Source organism: Mytilus galloprovincialis, chromosome 4 (assembly GCF_965363235.1).
Source record: "Mytilus galloprovincialis chromosome 4, xbMytGall1.hap1.1, whole genome shotgun sequence".
Taxonomy (NCBI): Eukaryota; Metazoa; Mollusca; class Bivalvia; order Mytilida; family Mytilidae; genus Mytilus; species Mytilus galloprovincialis.
The window spans coordinates 27,075,756-27,100,707 of NC_134841.1; the positions used below are offsets into that span (position 1 = coordinate 27,075,756).

The window sequence follows — 24,952 nt, forward strand, 5'->3', positions numbered from 1 at the left end:
TTAAAATTCAAAATTTAATGTTGTATGTGAGAAACTTTCAGATTGATTGGTTGTAAATTTTTTCTTTATGTTATAACCTTTGAATCTTGAAATAGAAAAGTTGTATCAATTAAAAAATCATTTCATTTTTAAACATTGATTTGAAATTAAGTTAATTGTTTTATTAATTGAATTTCTAAGCTTCTAAAGGAAGAGATATATTGCATTTAGCTGCATCTCCTCTGAAAGGATAAAGTTGAAAATATTTGTGATATGACGTATAAATGTAGTGTTATGTTCTTCTTAAATTTGTCTTTGAATCAATCTTTTTTTCCACAGAAAATGTCAATTATTGAGAAACTAACTCAATTTCCGAAACCATTATCCATCCAGGTCTTAAACACTTTTGCGCATGCTCAGTCAACATACTGCCAGTGAAATTTAAAAACTCTTTTTTTTAACACTTGCCCAATTCTACTGCAATTTCGTGGGCATCTTCTAGTAAAATTTTAAATAAACTACTATTATCTTACATAAGGAGTTAATATCTGAACAACTCGTGATTTCTTCCCTGGTCTTTCATACTCAAAACTAAACGTCATTCCTTCTTCTTCAACATCATAACCTTTTATATCATTCCACTGAAACTCAATGCATTGTGACTGAAACATAAATATCATATATATTATCATATAATTTAATACATTGTAACTGAAACATAAACATCATATACATTATTATAAAATTTAAAACATTGTAACCGAAACATAAATATCATATATATTATCATATAATTTAAAACATTGTAACTGAAACATAAATATCATATATATTATCATATAATTTCATGCATTGTAACTGGAACATAAATATCGTATACATTATCATATAATTTAATACATTGTAACTGAAACATAAATATCATATATATTATCATATAATTTAATACATTGTAACTGAAACATAAATATCATACATCTCAATACATTGTGACTGTTGAGTTATATTCAACCAGGCCAATAGATAAGGCAAATATCAGATCTTTAGGTTGTATCAACTTTTATCAAAAGTCAACAATTGTTTCATTATTTGACTTTTCAACCCATCTCCAATTGTCTGGAATTTGCTCAAGATATTTAGTTTCTCCTTGTTTTTGTAGCTAACTTTTATACTACAGATTTTTTTAAATTTTTGTTGAAATATATAGTACATTGTACTATGTTTTTAAGAGTTATGTTTATCTTTTTCCTGGTAACCTATAAGTCTACATCTCGTTTGTAAAATTGTTAATTTCATAAAAAAAGCTTTAGTTGTTGGTGTCATATTAATATTTATAAACAATAGGAAAGTATGAATGTATTTCCCCTCTAATTAAAGATATAATCCTTTTTAAAAATCTTAAATGTGATTATAAAACAATCATTTGAAGTCTGATCAGTATTCTACATGAAGGTAGTAATGCCCTTTACCGTCAGATGTCAAACAGTGAATTTCGGTTACTGTTAGCGTCAAATTGTTTGAAATTTTACAGTGATTAATCAAAATATCCTTATTGTGATTCGTCAGACATGTCAGATGTCTCAAATTATTATTGTTAGCTTCATTTTTGGGAAAATGTGATGCCACAAAATCAGTAAGTTTTTATTGTCTAAAAGAAAGTGTACACATTGTCAGGCACCAAAAATTACCTTTAATGTATTTTAAAGAATTTTTACCGTTATTCATGAAGGTATCCCCATTAATACCCTTAAATATAAACTTTCATTCCTCACCTCTAATGTACCATCAGCTTTACAGGCTTGTAATTTGAAACAACTGGTTCCTACTATAGCAATCACATGACCATCCTTCCTGGAGTCACATGCACAGTGGGGAAACATCACTTCACCATAACCGTCTAAATGCCGTGCAATTTTTAAATACTGAAAAATAAGACAGAAAAAAAAAATTAACAATATTTTACTATACATGAATTGTTGATTATTATTCTTAATATTTTTTTTTCTTTTCTTTTTTATTATATAAATTCGCCACTTAGTTATAAAAAACATATGCATCAATCTTTTTTTAGTTTGAATTTCATTTGAGTTTAATGTAAATGGTCATCAAATATCCTATTTACCATAGGAACTTTATCCTAAATAAATGGATTTAAAACATACCAGTGTAACAAATCCAAAATAAGCAGGACTGAAGGAGAAAATACTCATATTCTGATTGTTAATGAAATATGATTGCTTTTGTAACAGCAAATAATACTTCAATGGCCTAAGTTTTATAAACACTCTTTGTGAACACAACATTAAAAGCAATTGTTTATACATCATTGAACTGCAAAACTGAAGGACAGGGCTTCATATTCAACATTTGAAATGTATGTTACAGCAACTTTAGATCAATGATCAATTATCTATCATTAATACTTAATCTGAGTTTGATCTTAGCAGAGAACATAACATTGGATTTTGATGAATAGTATGACATATATATTTGATGCATTTGAGACCCAAAAAAATAGAAAAACCAATAAGTATGTAATTATCACAAGAGGAGTATTTTGTATGGGAGTATGACATTTGCGCCGATTTTAAAAAATTTCAGCTGATGGTCTGACTACTGTCAAACCACAGAACGATTATAACCATTATGGCAGATGATCAAAAGACAGAGGCTAAAGAACTACGGGTACGGTCAAGGAAAAAGTCTGGAGATGTATCTAGTAGGCATTCTTCCACCTCCCCGTGGTGAGCAGGGGACAACAGTTATTACATGTTATGATTGACAATTCATAACATTTGTACAACTGGATAACGGAAGAGGTCTATAATGATAAATGAAAAATAACATGACTTGGATAGTCAGTTGTCTCATTAGCACTCATACCTCATCTTCTTATATCTATTCACCTGTAATTTAACTGTAAAAATATCGGCGCAAATGAAGAAAATTTTCAGCGCAAATGAAAGAAGTAATCGGCGCAAATGAAATGCAGATTGGCACAAATGCAAAACACTGTTTGGTATTGCTGTTTTATTTGTAGACAGTAACAAACTAGAGGCTCTAAAAAGCCTGTGTCGCTCACCTTGGTATATGTGAATATTAAACAAAAGAAGCAGATAGATTCATGACAAAATTGTGTTTTGGTGATGGTGACGTGTTTGTACATCTTACTTTACTGAACATTCTTGCTGCTTACAATTATCTCTATCTATAGTGAACTTGGCCCAGTAGTTTCAGTGGAAAATGTTAGTAAAAATTTACAAATTTTATGAAAATTGTTAAAAATTGACTATAAAGGACAATAACTCCTTAGGGGGTCAATTGACCATTTCAGTGATGTTGACTTATTTGTAAATCTTACTTTGCTGAACATTATTTCTGTTTACAGGTTATCTCTATCTATAATAGTATTCAAGATAATAACCAAAAACAGCAAAATTTCCTTAAAATTACCAATTTAGTGGGAGCAACCCAACAACGGGTTGTCCGATTCATCTGAAAATTTAAGGGCAGATAGATCTTGACCTGATAAACAATTTTACTCCAGTCAGATTTGCTCTAAATGCTTTGGTTTTTGAGTTATAAGCCAAAAACTGCATTTTACCCCTATGTTCTATTTTTATCCCTGGCGGCCATTTTGGTTGGATGACCGGGTCACTGGACCCATTTTTTAAACTAGATACCCCAAAGATGATTGTGGCCAAGTTTGGATTAATTTGGCCCAGTAGTTTCAGAGGAGAAGATTTTTGATTACAAAAATTTACCAAAAATTGGTAAAAAATGACTATAAAGGGCAATACCTCCTTAAGGGGTCAACTGACCATTTTGGTCATGTTGACTTATTTGTAGATCTTACTTTGCTGAACATTCTGATGTTGATAGTTTATCTCTATCTATAATAATATTCAAAATAATAACCAAAAACTGCAAAATTTTCTTAAAATTACCAATTTAGTGGTAGCAACCCAACAACAGGTTGTCAGATTCATCTGAAAATTTCAGGGCAGATAGATCTTGACCTGATAAACAATTTTACCCCTATCAGATTTGCTCTTAATACTTTGGTTTCAGAGATATAAGCCAAAATCTACATTTTACCCCTATGTTCTATTTTTAGCCATGGTGGCCATCTTGGTTGGTTGGCCGTGTCACGGGACACATTTTTTAAACTAGATACCCTAATGATGATTGTGGCCAAGTTTGGTTAAATTTGACCCTGTAGTTTCAAAGGAGAAGATTTTTGTAAAAGATTACTAAGATTTACGAAAAATGGTTAAAAATTGACTATAAAGGGCAATAACTCCTAAAGGGGTCAACTGACCATTTCGGTCATGTTGACTTATTTGTAAATCTTACTTTGCTAAACATTATTGCTGTTTACAGTTCATCTCTATCTATAATAATATTCAAGATAATAACCAACAAGAGGCTATCACAACGACAGCAAACCGGATTTATTTACATTTATTTGTGTCCTGGCAATATCACAAGAACCATTACTGATGAATGGTGAAAGTGAAAATCATCAATATCAAATTTGACCTCCATTTTGTCATCAGTATCAACATTTTGAAATAATAATATTTGAAAAGCTTAGATTGAATGGTTCATGAGTAAATGCAACAACGTGAATGGAAACATCATTTTACGATCTTTCAAGAACCATAACTCCTGAACAGTAAAAGTCAAAATCGTCATTATAGAACTTGACCTCTATTTTGTCATCAGTAACAACATATTAAAATTTCAAAAGCTTTGGTTGAATGGTTCATGAGAAAATGCACGGACACGACGGGAAACACCATTTTTCAATCTTTCAAGAACCATAACTCCTGAACTGTAAAAGTCAAAATCGTCATTATTGAACTTGACCTCCATTTTGTCATCAGTAACAGCATATTATAATTTCGTAAGCTTTGGTAGAACAGTTCATGCATAAATGCACAGACACGACTGGAAACTCCATTTTTCAATCTTTCAAGAACCATAACTCCTGAACGGTAAAAGTCAAAATCGTCATTATTGAACTTGACCTCCATTCTGTCATCAGTAACAACATATTAAAATTTGGGAAGCTTTGGTAGAACAGTTCATGAGTAAATGCACGGACACGACTGAAAACTCCATTTTTCAATCTTTCAAGAACCATAACTCCTGAACGGTAAAAGTCAAAATCGCCATTATTGAACTTGACCTTCATTTAGTTGTCAGTAACAACATATTAAAATTTTAAAAGCTTTGGTTGAACGGTTCATGAGTTAATGCACGGACAACATTTGATTGCCGCCTTTCAAGAACCATAACTCCTGAACGGTAAAAGTCAAAATCGCCATTATTGAACTTGACCTTCGTATAGTTGTCAGTAATAACATATTAAAATTTTAAAAGCTTTGGTTGAACGGTTCATGAGTTAATGCACGGACAACATTTGATTGCCGCCCGCCCGCCCGACCGCCCATCCCCCGCCCACCGTACATCCCCAAATCAATAACCGACATTTTTGTCACAAAAATCTGATTAAAAACAGCAAAATTTCCTTAAAATTACCAATTCAGGGTCAGCAACCCAACAACAGATTGTGCGATTCATCTGAAAATTTCAAGGCAGGTAGATCCTGACCTGATAAACAATTTTATCCCTGTAAAATTTGCTCTTAATGCTTTGGTTTGTAAGTTATAAGCCAAAAACTGCATTTTACCCCTTTGTTCTATTTTTAGCCATGGTGGCCATCTTGGTTGGTTGGCCGGGTCACCGGACACATTTTTTAAACTAGATACCCCAATGATGATTGTGGCCAAGTTTGGTTTAATTTGGCCCAGTAGTTTCAGAGGAGAATATTTTTGTAAAAGTTAACGACTAAAAATGTCTAATTGGTCAAAATCTGGTCAAGTCTTGCTTTAGATGCGTTCATTCATAGTCAATAACCAAAATAATAATCTATGTGTAAGCAAAAGAGAATTTATTTTTAAGTATCATTGATATATTTTTTTCCTTTCAGCACTAACTGCAGTTTTTTCTGTTTTGTAGTTCCTAAAAAATGCCTATTCAGCATATTTTCATATCATTAATAACAATACTGGTATTTAGCAAATGAACTTTCATACAACTTTTATTTATATTATTTAATATTAAAAATATCAAAACAACTTTTAATTTTATTTTGTTAAATGACTTACAGAAAGCACTTTTGCTTAGAATATAAGTGTAACTTTAAATCTGTTTACTTATCTATTTAATATCAATAATGATTACATACCTCTACTTTTTTATTAGATTCTTGTAATGATTTGAGCTCATATAATTTATCATCTGCTTTGATCTGACCAGTATTTACTTTGTCCAGTGCCTATAAAAACAAAATTTTCATCAAAGTTATAGGTCAAACAAGGTTAACAAGTAAAAAAGTTGGCACATCTTCCTGTGCTACCCAAAATGCACATGATTTGATGTTCACTTACATACCAAATGATATTGAAGCACAATAACATAAATGGGTAATGTGTCCATGGGACACAGAAGATGCCCCTGCTTGCATATCATATACATGTATAAATGAACACATTTGTACTTGATCTGAGTTTTGAGGTATTAAGCATTGTGTATAAGGTTTATAACCATTAGTTGAGGCAAACTAAAGTTATAGAACAGAAACGAAAAATTCAGCAACTTTTCTATTTGTAAATGGGCATAAACCTAGAGCAGTAAAAATGACGATACCAAAATTCAAACTTGATCTGTGTTTTGTGGTAATGAGCATTGTGTATAAGTTTCATACGATTAAGTATAGACAAACTAAAGTTAAGAGAACAGAAATGAAAAATTCAGCAATTTTTTCAATTTGTAAAGGGGCATATCTCTAGAATGGTGAAAGTGACGTCATCAAAATTCAACCTTGACCTCAGTTTTGTGGTAATAAACATTGTGTATAAGTTTCATAACATTTAGTTGAGGTAAACTAAAGTTAGAGAAAGGAAACCAATTTTGGGACATATGGATGGATGTACAGAAATACAGATGGACACAGTTAAAACTTAATGTCCCCTCCACATGTACAACTGCGAGGGCATAAGAAAAATTATGGTCCAAGCAAGCAAAATTTTCTAAAATAAAATTCACAAGACATCAGCTTAAATTTTAAATGATATAGATTGTTTTTACATGAAATATTGAATATTTCACTGATTTCGGCTGAAATAAACAAAAACAATTGATCTTTTCACTTTATATGCACTGCTTTAGTGTATAAATAGTTGATTGACATATCATAAAATAAAGAAATAATGTAAACATCCACACTGCGTTCCTTACCTCCCAATATAAAAAGTTGATTGCCAGATCATCAGAATTAAGAAAGGACTCTTGTGTTAATGTGAAAACCCATTTTCGTAACGTTATACATGTTGCTGTGGCAGTGCTATAGTTCTGGATATAAATATTATGAGGAAATTCTGTTGGTTGCAATTTTCTGTCTGTAAAAGAAAATTCATGTTATATTTAAAAATTTGATAGTCCTAATGTGTATTATACTATGCTCCAAATCTACAATGTACCTCTCATTCTGAAACTATCAAATATTATGCTCAACTAACCTTTGCAATATGTTGTGATCGTTCTAACTTTGCAGTCAGAATGCTACAATCTATTAGCAAAATAAAGGCAGAAGATATGATAAATTTCTTGCATTTTATTTCTTTATTGCATGTTAGAATTTACCTTTAGTTCACATTTAGTTTGAATCCAGAATAAAATCTTGAAATGACCACATTCCTATCTGTAGCAAAGACAGACAAATATATTATATTACATGATTTTCGTATTATCAGAATTTTTTTAACAATAATCTTTTTTCAAATAAAAGAAATTTACATGTAAGTCCGCAATTTTTAATCTTTGTATGAATTATTGTTAATTTTTTTGTTGTTTGTTTGGTGTGTCTTTGATAATCATCTCCCATCATTCATAACTCCAAGACAAATGTGTTATAAATTGTTTTTAGTCTTTGCAGCTATATCTGATTCAATTACAACTGAAATCCAGCATATGTTTTAACTGATTAGTTCTTGTCATTTTCAAATCTCTGATGCTATTAGAAGCAATTTATTTCACCACTTCTAAAAATAACATTGAAGACCTACAAACATTATATAACACTTTAATATAAATTACATAATGTTTTTCTGAAGCTTCACAGGATTATAACTGATCACTCAATTGCCTTGTTCAATCAGTCTCAAATTTGCACTAACCATTGATTTCTAATGTCTAAACTGCAGACAAAATTTGTTACTATCAGGGTTTCTAAATCATACAAAATTCAAGCAAGTCCAGAATGCTGATTTGTAAACTATTAGGATATATTCATCATATGAAGAAAAGAAGATGTTTATTTGTTAATTAAACTTTAACAAGACAATATTTAGAAACCTCTCAATTACATCAGACAAAAAAAAGACGTCTAAATATCATTTTTACAGACAAGCCAGTCCTGATGAAAAAGCTTCAAGTTCTAGGATGTAGGATGACATTCATTTGTTATAACTTAAAGATATGGGTCTATTTATAGCCTGATATAGTGTATGGACCCCATGTTGAACACTGTATATTGACCTCTACTCTAGATGTGTTTTTTTTTTTTTATTGTTGTTGGATTGCTGTCTCATAGATGTATTTTCACATCACCTTTCATACAAATGCCACAATAATAATCTCTGTGTTTGTGTAATGAAGTGAGACAGAATGAATTATTTCTGTTTCAATGCAGCCTTGAAGGGGCACTAGCTACAAGATATATAAAAAATCTAAAGTTTGATTTTTTTTTGTTCAATCAATAATGAAAGTGAAATAGTGAAATAACAATTCATTTTTTGCAGCCAAAAAGGGTCAATTTTGTCAAATTACGCTAAGAAACATTGATAATTAGTTATTCACTTGCAAGTGAATGAGTCGACCTCTTCAAATCCGTATTCATGTGAACTTCAATTTGACCCCTAGCTAGAAATTGACAATGCATGCATTGTATGTGTACTGATTATTTAAAGAAAAAAAATGTCAACAATGAAAGTGAAACTACGGTAAATCATTTGATTACTAATTCGATGCACATAAAATCATTCTTATACGGTTAAAAGCAATGAGAAACATCTATTTTTAATCTATAAAATAAAATCAAACAGACCTATGAAAATCCAATTGCACGTGTTGGTTTAATCTATTCATATCTTTATTTATGTTTACATCGTTTATATGGTCATCTGAGGCCAAATCGATAGTTAATTAGATGGCGTCTGGACTAAAATACACACCAAACAAACCTATATATTATCTACCCCATGCTCTGTAAACTGTTTATTTTAGACTTTTGATAAATTGGATAAATGTTTTACATTGTTATAAATCAAATATGAGAATTTAAGTCAAATCAGTGACCATGAATTTGACAGCTAGTGCCCCTTTAAGTTTATCTACATAAATGATCATACTAAAAATGTTGCACCTTACATATTGAAGAAAACGTAACATTTATTCCAAGACAAAATTTCATTATCATGTAAACTTACCAAAATTATATTCTACAGTTTCAAATAAATAAAAACAACAAGCAGCCTTATCTGACATATTCAACTTCACAACCACAGCCTGAAAATACAAATATAGAAAATAATTCACTGCTTTAGAATCTAATGCATCATGGCCAATATTTAATTTTCAAAAGTGTACACCAAAAAGTCATAATTGGTTACAGATGTCATAAGCAATGTAAATTCAATGTGACTTCATTTTCATTTTGGGGTACAAACTATGAAATTACCCATGATTCTTTAGATTCTGACACGGCCAATTCACCACAGAGATATCACTTTTTGTAGTTTGGTTGTGTAGTTAGATTCTAGATATTTACATTGTAGTTTAACAGAGCTATCATATATATATATATAAAAGATTTGTTTTCTAGGGTATCAGTTCTTATGGACTTATGGTGACCTGTAATTGTTTACATCTTTGTCCTCTGGTTTTTAATGAGTAACTGTCTCCTTATTTTAATATTCATGGCCAACTTATTAGGATTAAACACTGCATGATAAACAAGTTCTTTCCTATGTTACAAATAAAACATTTTACTAAAATGCCTGAAGATACCATTCATGTATAGAAATCAAATTTCATTTTTTTTTTATATTATCTTAAAACAGTTTACTGGAAAAAGAGAGGAGATAAAAAGTGGGAAACCTAAAACTAAAACACCATGGCCAAAGGAAAAAAGATAAGCAGACAATCAATAGACAGTCAAAGAAAACACAGGAGACTTGATTTAGCAATAAGAACTCCAACAGAAATTAATGGTAAACTCAGATGATATAGAAGGGGCAATCATTAGAGTTTTCAGAGGACACACAAAATTTACAATGTGTAAAAACATACCATAGTAGTAGATTTAAGGGTAGCAATTTATATTGACAATCACTTATATTTCAGTAAAATTTTCAGCTTTATGTTTAGGGTTTAAAAAAAACTTTTCCCTAACACATGAACAATTTGTTAAACAAAACATTGTGCTTTTTTTAAAAAAAAGAATGATTCTCATAAAAATAGATCAGTTTATCTAAAAATAAACAAAAAGAATAATCATTTTGATCCATCCTGTCTTGATTGTATCTATATATACATGATAAAGTCAAATAAGTTTATTTCTATATAAAAAAATATAAAAAATAAAGTACTTGAATACTCTTCCTGGAAAACAATATAACAACATAACTACAAATAAACTCTTCCTGATAAAGGTAGTTTACCGCACAAATTGCCATCTGTATTACTATTTTTTCTACATTTATTTACTAAATATCTGCTTAATTTTTACAGGGATAGTGTTTTTCTACATAAGAAAATGCCTGTACCAAGTAAGGGATATGACAGTTATTATCCATTCGTTTGATGCATTTGTCTTTGAGCTTAGGTTAGGGGATGGGAGGGGTAACCCGCTTACATTTTTAACCCGCCACATTCTGTATGTATGTGCCTGTCTCAAAGTCAGAAGCCTACAATTCACTGAGTGGTTGTAGTTTGTTGATGTGTTTCAAATATTTTGTTTTTGTTTTTTGTATATTTTTTAGACTGTTAATTTTCTCATTTGAATTGTTTTGCATTTGTGATTTAGGGACCTTTCATAGCTGACTATGTTGGCCTTGTTCATCGTTAAAGGCCGTATGGTGATTTATAGCTGTTAATTTCTGTGTCATTTGGTCTCTTGTGGTGAGTTGTCTCATTGGCAATCATACCACATCTTCTTTTTTATATGTCAAACCACTGAAAAAACAAAGGACAGTCAAATGGAGACCAGTCAAGTGAATGACACACTCAAAAACAATCAAATGGAGACCAGTCAAGTGAATGACACACTCAAAAACAATCAAATGGAGACCAGTCAAGTGAATGACACACTCAAAAACAATCAAATGGAGACCAGTCAAGTGGATGACACACTTAAAAACAATCAAATGGAGACCAATCAAGTGAATGACACACTCAAAAACAATCAAATGGAGAGCAGTCAAGTGAATGACACACTCAAAAACAATCAAATGGAGACCAGTCAAGTGAATGACACTCAAAAACAATCAAATGGAGACCAGTCAAGTGAATGACACACTCAAAAACAATCAAATGGAGACCAGTCAAGTGAATGACACACTCAAAAACAATCAAATGGAGACCAGTCAAGTGAATGACACACTCAAAAACCATCAAATGGAAACAAGTAAAATGAAACACAATTAACTTTGGTCCTAAGAAGAAAAGTCCATGTTCTGTGAACCATGAAATCTAGGTCAAAATCCTAATTTGGCATACATATTAAACAGTTCACTTCATAAAGAACATGTGTACTTAGTTTCAAGTTGATGTGAAAACAATCTACCTTAAACAAAAAATTTAATCAACCTTAAAAAATAACTTAAATCAGAAAAGGAATTGACGGACACATGAACTGGAAAACATACTAGTATATATTGCACATCCGGTACGTCTAAACACTGCTAAGGACTCCTTAGTGCACTAAGGACTATGCAATGCCACTAAGGACTAGAAGGACTACTGTTATACGTGTTATTTTTACATATTATGTTAGAGATTGATATTTAATGCATAAATTTCAAATTTTATAGAAAAATAATCATAAATGAAAAAGATATTCAACATTTTCTAGGCACGTGCCTATTTTTCTTTGATATACCGAAAATCAATGAACCGATTGACACGTGCCAAAAAATATAACAACTGATTAAACAATCATATTCTTTAATTTAAGTAATAAACAATTATATCGAAAAGATTAATACTTGATTATCATAATAAAATGTGTTGTTTTTATTTAAAATTATTAAAAGGACAAATAATTTTGCTTTTGTTTCATTTATTTCCCGACAAAGTTATTTGCCATAGGTTTTATCCTTGATGTGCGCCAAGTAATAAGAAAGAGTGTGGTCGGCTTGGTAAAATGTTTATGTAAGAGACATGAAGACAAAATGGATATATATATTTATAACTTTTTTGTTTTTATTTTAGTTCCGACAAAGATGCGTGTATATACACAAATGGTTTCACTAAAACATGAGTAAATTCCGAAAAAAAACTATAAATAATGATTTTTATTTTTCCACTTTCTAATACTGCTTTATACGTTCTAGTACGATGAACGATTGAATTGAAAAAAAAAATCATATGGCGTCCTCGGGGTTTATCAAAATCACCAGTTTTCAACCAGTTTGATATCAGTTTACAAAGGCTTCATACGGTACTTATTTATTTGAAATTGTTTGACATTTTTTTTTAGTTTTCAACCAGTTTGATATTAGTTTACAAAGGCTTCATACGGTACTTATTTATTTGAAATTATTTGACATTTTTTTTGAAGAAGTTGAAAATAATCATTTAACGAATTTTAGTCAGATTAGGTTTTATTTCAAATATATAAATATGAAAGCAATAAATGTTTTTTCAAAATGTTCCACCAGAGACATATATACACAGAGATTGGCAACTCCGTGAAATCCCGGGGCACCCAGGGCAAAAGGGGGGGGGGGTGCAAAACATATGTCCCGATACAAATGCATTGATCGGCAAAAATAAAGGGGGGGGGGGGTGCGCACCCCCGGAACCCCCCCCCCCCCCCCTGGATCCGCCACTGGAACATATTATAATTTCTTTTCTAAAAAAAAACTACTTGAAATCGTTATATTCATTTAGAGTTAAAGATATAATGTTGACAGAAAAAGAGAATGCTTTGTACAAATGCCTTGAAAATATGCCTTAACCACATGATTTGAAAATTAAAAAAAAAGAAAAAGACCAACAGAAATATTTTCAAATAATATTTCTTTAATTCAGTTTTCTTTAAGAAGATCTTGTTTGTTAGAAGGGAATCCAAAGTGTATTCTTTTTTATTACAAAATTATTTGTTTAACATATTGTAAGAAATAATTTATGAAATAACGACTATGTGGTATGTGCATTATTCACTGTTGAAGGCCGTAGGGTAACTTATAGTTATTAATTTCTGTGTCATTTTGGTTCCAACGACAAAGAACGCTACGAAGTATTAAATCCAATTTTCGGTGCTACTGGACTTATCACAGCCCAAGATCATGATGAGTTCAACGAAAAAAAGCAGCAAACATATCTGTCTCTTACCCAAATTTCGACACGTACTTTCAAAAACTTAAAGAGCGATTGTACGAATATGTATTAAAACCACGTAATCAGCTTCAGCATTGTGATTTATGGACAAATAACAATTGTGAATCAATAAATCATGTGTTCAAAACGGCGATTAACTGGAAACCAAAAAGCACACCAGAACTTGTTAAAATTCTCCACGAACTAGTCAAGCCGGAGTTTGCCGACTTAAGACGAGCACTGTACAGCCAAGGCAATTACCTGCTGTTTGGATACTATAAGCGCCACCAATTATTGTATCAATGCTGGCTTACAAAATCAGCTGACCAAAAAGATCGTCTTTTTCATAAACTTATGAAAGACAGTGACAAGTCAAGATTGACTGCAGAAAAAGAAAAAACTGTGACAAGTACTCTGTATGACTTTACTATGCCATTACCCCAAAGACTTGCCAAGAAACTATGCCAGACAAAAAGACCTAGGGTTGCCCGAACACAGCCGCGATTTTGAACATTTAACATATATATAAATGTGAATTAAAATATTTAAAAGAAATATATATATTCTGTCATTTATTAATATGAACATAAAATTAAACAACCTTCATTAGATATAATATGTTGCTCTGGAGACAAATTTATTATTTACAAAAAATAATTACAAAATACACTTGAGAAAAAATACTTCTTCATTCTGAAAAAAACCTCACATTAATAGTATTTCAACAACAATTCATTTATTAGTATCCAACTTTACCAATCTTGTCCATTAAACACAACAAATAGCATGATTCCCGTGTAATCAGTTATGTAATTTGACACGTGTCAAACGGTTCATTGATTTTCGGCACATCAAAGAAATACAGGCACGTGTCTAAATAATGTTGAATATCTTATTTATCTATGATTATTTTTCAACAAAAATTGAAATTTATGCATTAAATATCATTCTCTACCATAATATGAAAAGAAATTACATGTAACAGCACCCCATCTAGTCCTTAGTGGCATGTTATAAGTCCTTAGTGCACTAAGGACTCCTTAGCAGTGTTTAGACGCACATCTACTGTCAAAGGGGGGCATAAAAATGCATGAAAGGTTTCAAACTGTTTTGTTAAAATTACCTCATATACTTGATCAGCTGTATCATTCCGTCGTATCGTCACTGTCGAAACTTTTCTGTCTGGCAACAGTACTTTTAATTCTACACCAGAATTTGAACTATCCTGTAAAATTGTAAAGATTTTTTTATCTAAATTCATTCATTTGTAAAAAACATGTCTAAAAATTTCCTGTTAAAATAATAGGAATGCTGCGGTGAGCAGCATGATATGGTTGCATATGTTTAATCTGCACCAATAGCAACTACATTTGTACCTGTAGTCTGATGCACCAGTCTAGTAACTTTCATTCAGGCTAGTAAGTATTTCCAAAACTATGTCTAGTAACATAAGAAAAGTGTAGGAATATGGGTCTTCTATTTAGTAGTTGGAAAAGATTTTGGTGCAGACTGTCAGTTTTATCTGACAAGGTCATTGTCATAGTTACAAGTTTCCTTTTAAGAATTGTAAATATATAGTTAAGAATTATATATATGTAGTTCAAAATTAAATTCAAAAAGATATATATGGTTAAAAAGAACATTAATTCGTATTCTGCATATAACAGATCCACAAAGCAATATAAATAGATGAATACTGAATTTATAAAGGCTAAATCATAAAATTCTCTAAAGCACTATACCAAATAGGCAACAGAGAGTATAGAGTGTCCCATATACAGGAGCTGAAGTTTCAAAGAATCAACAGTAGTTATAAAATATTAAAAAATAAATGTGGAATGCATCCATGGAACACAGATGATGTACACCCTTGTCTATCAAATAAAATTTTAAAGGGACATAACTGAAAAACCATAATAGTGACACCATTCAAATTTGTACTTGATCTGGAGTTAAGTGATAATAATAATTGTGTATGAGTTTCATAACATTTGATAGAGGTAAACTTAAATAAGAAAACGGAAATGAAAAAAATCCTTTGTAAAGGGGCATAACTCTAAAACAACTTAAATGAATTCCACAAAAATCAGACTTGATCTGTATTTTTTTGTGATAATAAGCATTGTGTATAAGTTTCATAGCACTTGGTTCAGGCAATTTCAAGTTAGAGAATGGTAAACAACTTTGAGCATACGGAAGGACAGACATACATACAGACGGACATGGGTAAAACATAATGCCCCCTCAGCAGCGGCTGGGGCATAATAAATATAACAACTTCATTCAGAACATAATCCACGTCTATAAAAGGTCACGAGAAGGTTGGTTTAATTTGCATAGCAGGCTTATAGGGTAATGTAATTAGGTATTGGTTAGGTTTTTGAAAATAACATAAGGTTGGTGATATTTTGTACCTAGATATAATGTGAAGGCATGTAGACAGTGGAGGATTTGAGAGGGTGATTGTCCTAAACATGCAAAATGATAGTATTCAGAAATAATGTGTGTAGCTTATCACTTGTCTGGTTTTACTCTTTTTTTATGAGCATGCTTGGAAAATAAATACCAGGTATCTAAATCTCAAGGACTTATAACTTGATTATAAGAAAATCCTAAAGTAGTACAAGTGCCAAATCTATAAAATATGTGACTGATTCTACAGTGTGTTAACTAAGTAACACATAAAACAAAAAATGTGACAAGTTCATGCTGCTACCATGTAACGACTGATTGTACAATGTGTTAACTAAGTTACACATAAAATACATAAAATGTTAACACAGAGATATGTCTAGCCTATTTGTTTATTTGAAAATGCAAACAATGAATTTAAAATAGCAATACTTTATTATGGAAGTTATGCCTATATTCGAAAGTCAATGAACCATGACTGAAGGTAATGGGCTAAACAATCTCCATGGAAATGAGGTGTGCCAATACTAATACAACTGTATACCAAATATCATTAACTTATCATAAGTCGTTCCCTTTAAACAAACCTAAACACAAACATTAATTGTAAACTATGTAAAAATTTCAAAGTCAATGAACTATAAGGAGGGTGTGGGGTTATATAATATAATGGAAATGTTCATCTTAAACTGACCTAATCACACACTAATTGTAAACTACATGTAAACTAAGCAAAAGTTTGACTGAGGGGTAGGATCAAATAAACTCCATGGAAATGAGATATGCCAATGCTTATTCAACTGCATACCAAGTATCACTGACCTACCACTAAAGGTTCCCCATAAACTGACCTAATCACAAACTATTGCATGTAAACTAAGCAAAAGTTTCAAAGTCAAAAGACCATGACAGAGGGGTTTGGACCAAATAATTTCCATGTGAATGAGATATGCCAATGTTTATACAACTTCATACCAAATATCATTGACCCATCATTAGTGGTTCTGCATAAACTAGACCTAATCACAAACTAATACATGTAAACTAAGCAAAGTTTCAAAGTCAATTGATCAGGACTAAGGGTGCGGGGCCAAATAATCTCCATGGTAATGAGATGTGCTAATTCTAATACAACTGCATATCAAAGGTTCACAATAACCTAGACCTTATCAAAAACTAAAACATTGTTGCTGCCACTGCCAGCGGAAACAGCATACATATGTCTCCCTTTTTGACTCCATCAAGGCGAGACAAAAATGAGAATTTACCATGATGGTACCATGTAAAATGAAAACTATTTTTAAAGTTATTGCACATTTTTCCCTTTTTTTTTTGCATTTAGCTAATTAAGTGCTCAAATATCTAAAAATACTATGTTTATAATTTGTAGAGACAACTTTGACAAGGAGAAAACTGCAGATTTTATTTGTAGGAATGAAGCAGTTTATACTATAAAGGAGCCAGGGTTGTATATATATACATACTTCTTCTTGGTCTACAGAAAGATTCTAAAAACAATATGTATATACATCAATGTTCAAGGATTTCCAGGAAATATTAATATTTATCTCCTACATTGTGAAAGGACAGTAATAAATCTTCTCTTTAACATTTCGCTGTAATGTCTAAGGCATTGCTGGTTTTCTTATACAAACATTAATACCGGCGTCACACATCAGTGTATAGTCCCGACATACGCCGGGCGTGTTAAAAAATTATGTACGCTGCCAATACGCTAGTAATTTTGGATGCATTCCACCTGTCAATCATATCTGTAACGTGTGCACAACGAGCTTTAAGAGTGTATTGGGCGTACAAGAAGAGTACCTAAGCGTTATTCGGGTGTTCAAGAAACGTATGGTTGCATATGCCTGGCGTTTGTCTAACGTAGATGGAATGCACGCTACAAAGGAAAAAACTTTCTTGAACGTATTTGAGACGCGTCTCGGTCGTATCTTGGACGTTCTATTATGGGGTGTTTGTTACAAAAACACCTGCATACGTTTTAGTTAAAGTAGGACGATCTCGAGCGTATATAACTTGCCCAAAACATATCTCAAACTTATCTGTAGCGTGTTAAACGTGCTTGTAGTGTATGTATAACGTGCGTGTAGTTGGGCGAAAATTTTTATGCATTGAGTTGTAGCGTTCACCAAGCGTATATCTTTGTACTTCGACATACTTCAAACTTATGAACCGGTGTTTAACGATTGCTAAGCGTTCCTCTGGCGTTCAACTAACGTATACTGACTTTGTCAATTTTCTCTGTATGTTTGGTGCACGCCGGTGTTTGCACCAAGGTGTGACGCCAGCATTAGCAATGTTAATAATTTGTACATGTATCAAACATTCTTAGGGCACTTTTCATTAATTTTCTTTCATATTCTCATATCCTTTGACTAATAAATTTTGATTTCCCCTTTGGTGTCTTTATTATTTTTTTTTTCTCAAATACCAGAAAAGCAATTTTTATCTAAATATAGATATAGACAGAGTGTAAATGTAGTAAATATATCTTAACCTTAGTTCTCAATAGTAGACCAGGGTAAGTTTCCTGCATTTTTGTAATAATAATTAGTGATATTTCAACCTAAAACCATATTTTGAAAATTCAAAAAACAAAAAATTATTTAGTATGGCTGAAAATTAAATATGCTTTCCCAATCATGTGCAGAATATTACCTTCAAATCTTATATCTTTGCTAAAAAATGCCTTTAATTGTCTTTTTTTTTAAATTATTTAAAACTACTACATTTGTACTAGGATGAACCTTTCCAAGGTTAAAAGGTACTATGTAATGTACAAAACCTTTTTTCATAAATTTTAATATTGTCCAATAGTACAATGTACCAAAACAACTTACAGAGTCAACTTCTGGAGATGCTAAAAATTCCTGCATAATATCACTTTCTCCTAGCACTCTTACAGCACATACTGAAAAAAAAATCAACAAATTATTGTTAAAATTCCAATATAACATATTTTTTTTCTAAACACTAATAAAGCATCAACTACAACAGAAATATCAACTAATCATTGCTAATTCCATATATATATATATATATTACCGGAACATATTTTTTACATCTTCATAGTTAAAACTGAAAGAATTTAAGAGAAATGTATTGCTGTTAATCCAAATTTCTTCATTTTTTTCACTCTTCATTGGACTACTTTTTAGTCAGCTGGTCCGAGACCACAATTATTTCGTAGTGCATTTCTTTTAGAACATAAATGAAAATAAAAAAAATCCCACTTGCGCTTTCTCAAAGAAACTTTTACAGTGTGTTGTACTACTCTTGGGACAAATTATATCAAAATTATAGAAAACGTCATCGCCTCTAACTCAAAATATGGATAATTTTATGTTTAGGGCGTCTTGAAATCTTTTGACAGCTTCCAAAGTGCTAATTTTAAACCTTTTTCAGCTGGACCAAATCACTTTTTTCCATTAAAATTCTGGACCCAAATTTTTTACAGTGTAATTTCACCCCCTACTTGCAATTTGAGGCATTAAACATGGAGAAATAAATTTGGAAGGGGTATAAAAATTAATGGCAAGTAACCCACTGTCAACACTAGGGACTATATTTGTGAACAACGAAAATCAAGGGACGACAATGGTGGTCTCGGACCAGCTGGACAAACTGAAATAACAGATAACTTTAACACAATATAAGTATTAAAAGCTGTTGCGAATACATCAATGAAACAGCATACTAGCAACACTAAAAGACATCTAAAGCACACAAAATCTCAAACCTGAACTAACAAGTAATATTGCTGATTCCAACCTTTAACCAACTTTATGAAAAAGAAGATGTGGTATGATTGCTAATGAGACAACTCTTCACATGAGAACAAATGACACAGAAAGTAACACTTATAGGTCACTGTACAGCCTTCAATAATGAGCAAAGCCCATACTGCATAGTCAGCTATAAAAGATCCCGAAATGACAAATGTAAAACAATTAAAATGAGAAAACCTGGGCCTAATTAATGTACAACAAAAATGAACGAAAAAATAAATATAACTATTATGAATTTAACTTGCGTTTTCATGGATATAAGATTCCCGGTTTTGCCCATCACTGCATACAAAGGCTAGTATTCATTGAACATTTGAATACTTGGTTCATCTGTTTTCACAAAAAAATTGGAATCCAACGCAAAATAAGGAATCCACAGTATGTATTTCAGATATGAGAATGTTAATTCTTATTATTGCAAGAATTTCTGCATATACAGTATAAAATATCCTTACTATAATAACTATGATAAAAAAAAATCAAGAATAAAACGATTTCTTTTTCTCACAAAACATGCACTCATTAGTCTAACTAAGTAGTGAGCTAATAATAAATAATAACTTATATCAAATCACAATTTCTTAAAAAGGCAGTCAAGGTATTTCAGCAAAATGTTACTCCATTAGTGAAAATGTCTGATGCCAAAAGCTGAGGTTGAAAATATGAATTGGTCAAGTGAAAGTGACACACTATAAATATGGTCAGAATCTTTCTTCTATTCATTTAATCATACTTTAAATGCAACGTACCAATGAGTGGATTCGTTTTTTTTTTTTTTAGAAATAACCTATTTGTACCAAAAAAAGATTGGGTGTTTAATCAAAAACAGTGAGTGAAATCAAATACCTTTCAAAGTATGTTACACTAAAGGAATGAAAACAATAAAATATTACAGAGCATTTAACATTTGAAAAACATAGCTGAAATGATTAGAAAAGAAGCATTAAACTTATTTCTACAAGGAATAGAAGTTATTTTATATGTCTTACAGTCTATCACATTATGCCTTTGTCACAATCGTTACATCCTTAAGGAATTGTCAACAGATGTGTTCCGTGATAAATTAATATCATCAATGTCATAACACTGGGGTCAAGTGACTTATGCTCTGTATAGCAGAGTAATAGAGATTAGTAATGGGAAGATAAGTGGGGCTCTATTAGAGTACATCTTAAGTGTCAAGGACACATTTAAAATTTCCTCGCGTCACTAGGTCACTTTAAAAGCATATTTGAAAGCAACATCAATCCACATAACAAATTATAAAAAAAATAAATGGGAAATGTGTCCATGGGATACAGATGTTGCCCCTACTTGCAAATCATATAAAGTTATAAAAGGATATAACTGATGAACGGTAATAGTTGACACATCAAAAATGTGTAGTTGATGTGTGTTTAGTAGTTATAAGCATTGTGTAAAAATTTCATAACATTTGGTAGAGGAAAACAAAAGTTAGAGAACCTAAAATAAAAATTCAGCAATTTTTTCATTTATAAAGGGGTATCAATTTAGAATGGTTAAAGTGACACTACCGAAATTCTAACTTGATCTGCATTTTGTGCCCATAAGCATTGTGTATAAGTTTAATAACATTTGGTTGATGCAAACTAAAGTTAGAGAATGGAAACCAACTTTGGGAGGTATATACTAATGTACAGACGGAAAAGGGTAAAACTAAAAGCCCCCTTCCTACAGCAGGGGCATATACTAATGTACAGACGGACAAGGGTAAAACTTAAAGCCCCCTTCCTACAGCAGGGGCATATTTAAAATTTGCAAGTCCTTAAAAATGAAAGGCCAGGTTGCAAGGTTGTAGGTCGTTAATGTAACAGGTTGTATCATGAGACTGTTCCTTCCATGCAGGTCATGGGGTCCAATCATAGTCATATTGGAGTCCTTCCATGTGACTGTTCCTTTTCTGTGAACATTCAGTACCTTTTCTATCATGTGACCCCTACTAACATGTTAACATTCAGTACACATCCTATCATGTGATTCATGTTTCCTGTTTAACATTCAGTACACACTCTATCGTGCGACTCCTGCTCGACTTTAACATGCAGAACACATCCTATCATGTGACTCATGCTTCCTTGTTCACAGTACCGGTACACATCCTATAATGTGACTCCTACTTCCTTGTTAATATTCAGTACAATTTCTATAATGTGACTCCTGCCTCACTGTTAACATTCAGTACACATCCTATAATGGGACTCCTGCCTCAATGTTAACATTCAGCACACATTCTATCATGTGATTCCTGCCTCACTGTTAACATTTAGTACACATCCTACTATGGGGCTACTGCCCCATTGTTAACATTTAGAACACATTCTATCATGTGACTCCTGCTATCTAGTTAATATTCAGTAAATTCATATCATGTCACTCCTGCTTCCATGTTAACATTCAGCACACATCCTAGCATGTGACTCTTGCCTCATTCTTAACATTTAGTAATCCCATCATGTAACTCTTACTTCCATGTAATCATTTAGAACACAGTCTATCATGTGACTACTGTGTTCCTGTTAACATTTTGTACACATCCTACCATGTGACTCCTGTTTCCTTGTTAACATTTTGTAAACATCCTATCATGTGAATCCTGTGTTCTTGTTATCATTTAGAACACATCCTTTCATGTGACTCCTGCCTTATTGTTATCATTTAGTACACCTCCTATCATGTGACTCCTGCTTCCTTGTTAACATTCAGTATAGATATATCATGTGACTCTTGTTCCTTGTTAACATTCAGTATAGATATATCATGTGACTCTTGTTCCTTGTTAACATTTAGTACACATCCTATCATGTGACTCCTGCTTCCTTGGTAACAGTTAAGTATAGATCTATCATGTGACTCCTGCCTCATTGTTAACATTCAGTACGCATCCTACCATGTGACTCTTGTTTCCCTGGTAATGTTGAGTATAGATCCTATCATGTGACTAGTGATTCAGTAACATACAACAAATTTAATATGTCTCAAAGATGTAAAGTTATTTACATTGTCTCCAAATTAACTTTCATTACTAGGTTATAGACATTTTATTGTGATTCTTGATTAAGAGTCTGACGATCATAGTAATGTTCCGTATCATCTTGGCAGTTGATAAATGGTAATACTGTCTAGATACAATTGATCTGTTCAAACCACTGTTGTGAATCAAACCATTTATTACAAACAATTAATTATATCTCATGGTATAGGATATTTAAGGAAAAATGTTTAAACATGTCTTTAGGAAAAAACATAACTCTTCCTTGTTCTTTAGAAATGAAGAAGATATTGTGAATTCAGTGTTATCTCTGATAATGTAGCAAACTCGTTCCATACAATTCATCAAAATGTCTCAGAATTGCACAATCAATGTTCAAATGTGAAAAAGATGCAGTTTTGAAGTTTATTTCTGTATGTCTTAAAAGCTTGGACAGTGAAAAATGTAACTAGAGGCTCTTAAGAGCCTGTGTCGCTCACCTTGGTCTATGTGCATACTAAACAAAGGACACAGATGGATTATGACAAAATTATGTTTTGGTGATGGTGATGTGTTTGTAGAACTTACTTGACTGAACAATCTTGCTGCTTACAATTATATCTATCTATTTAACTTTGCCCTTTAGTTACAGAGGAAAATATTTTGTTAAAATTTACCAAATTTATGAAAATTGCTAAAAATTGACTATGAAGGGCAATAACTCATTAAGGGGTCAACTGACCATTTTGGTCATGTTGAATTATTTGCAGATTTTATTTTGCTGCACATTATTGCTGTTTACAGTTTATCTCTATCTATAATAATATTCAAGATAGTAACCAAAAACGACAAAATTTCCTTGAAAATTACCAATTCAGGGGCAGCAACCCAACAACCAGTTGTCCAATTGATCTGAAAATTTCAGGGCAGACAGATCTTGACCTTATAAACAATTTAACCCATGTGTCAGATTTGCCCTATATGCTTTGGTTTCAGAGTTATAAGCCAAAATCTACATTTTACCCCGGACGACGGACAATGACGACAACAGACAAAGGACGACAAGTGATGAGAAAAGCTCACTTGGCCCTATGGGCCAGGTGAGCTAAAAAAGTGTTAGTTGTAGAAAGAAATTTGGTCTAGCAAATAATTAATTCACTATCATGTAAAAATTGTTGTTAACAGAAACATTAAAATCGCCTTTTTATTAGGATATTTCATTTATCACTGAAAATCTTCTTACAATAATTACTATTCTTAGAAAAGATTGGATTAATATTAGAGCTATGATTACATCTCTGTACATTAACAGTATGGATGTTATAACGGTATATCTCTTACATATATACACAATATCATGATGACTGACACTTTCTGTGTTTTTCTCTAAGATTGAACTAAATTAGCCCATACCACAGTCAGCTATAAAAGGCCCCCAAAGACAAAAGTAAAACAAGATTGGATTTAATTCGCTATGATAATCAACATGAATATTTTAATAAATATATAACAACACTCGTTATTGGGGTCATATTATAAACTAAGTTCATGTAAAATGAGTTGTGGTAAGTGTTTGTCATCTCAGCTGATCAAGGTCTAATTCAATAAAATCATGAGCATATCTGTCAGAAACAAAGATGGACATCCTTGGACCGTAGTATAGTTGAGGCAGGGCATAATTCCCTCACACATTGTGAAGCTATCAGTGTGACCTCTAGAGAGGCAGGGATAAAATCGATATTTTCAAATTGTATTGAGGATTTGCAGTAAAAAATTACAATTTTTCATAAACAAAATGTTTAAACTCATTATAAATGTTTATGCATCAACTTGAAACATTGTTACTGTTAAATAATGGACTTAATATTGGGGACAAAAAAGAGCCCTAAGTGCAACTACTCATTTTTAATCAAACTCAAAATCAGTCCTGGACAATTTTACTTACAGACATTTGTTTGTACATGTACATAATTTATTCAAAAACAATATTTAAAAATTTAAAATGTCAAATAAACCATTTCATAGGTAAAGATCAATTTGTAAAAAAATAGTTATAACAAATTTTATATAAACAGAACTCCAAGGTGAA

The 24,952-nt window shown here is 31.7% G+C and overlaps 1 protein-coding gene across 2 annotated transcripts in view; it reads right to left on the reverse strand.

Moving 5' to 3' along the window:
• Nucleotides 1-24,952, reverse strand: part of LOC143071740 (sorting nexin-27-like) — a 56,392-nt gene that overhangs the window by 7,696 nt on the left and 23,744 nt on the right. The window contains exons 5-12 of one of the 2 annotated variants that reach the window (XM_076246260.1): nucleotides 18,927-18,997; nucleotides 17,547-17,570; nucleotides 14,774-14,875; nucleotides 9,537-9,615; nucleotides 7,288-7,448; nucleotides 6,236-6,325; nucleotides 1,752-1,901; nucleotides 513-641 (exon numbers count right to left, since the gene is read on the reverse strand). In XM_076246260.1, the coding sequence (XP_076102375.1) occupies nucleotides 513-641; nucleotides 1,752-1,901; nucleotides 6,236-6,325; nucleotides 7,288-7,448; nucleotides 9,537-9,615; nucleotides 14,774-14,875; nucleotides 17,547-17,570; nucleotides 18,927-18,997 (806 nt within the window). The remainder of the gene's footprint in view (nucleotides 1-512; nucleotides 642-1,751; nucleotides 1,902-6,235; nucleotides 6,326-7,287; nucleotides 7,449-9,536; nucleotides 9,616-14,773; nucleotides 14,876-17,546; nucleotides 17,571-18,926; nucleotides 18,998-24,952) is intronic. The other variant, XM_076246261.1, reaches the window with a different exon arrangement.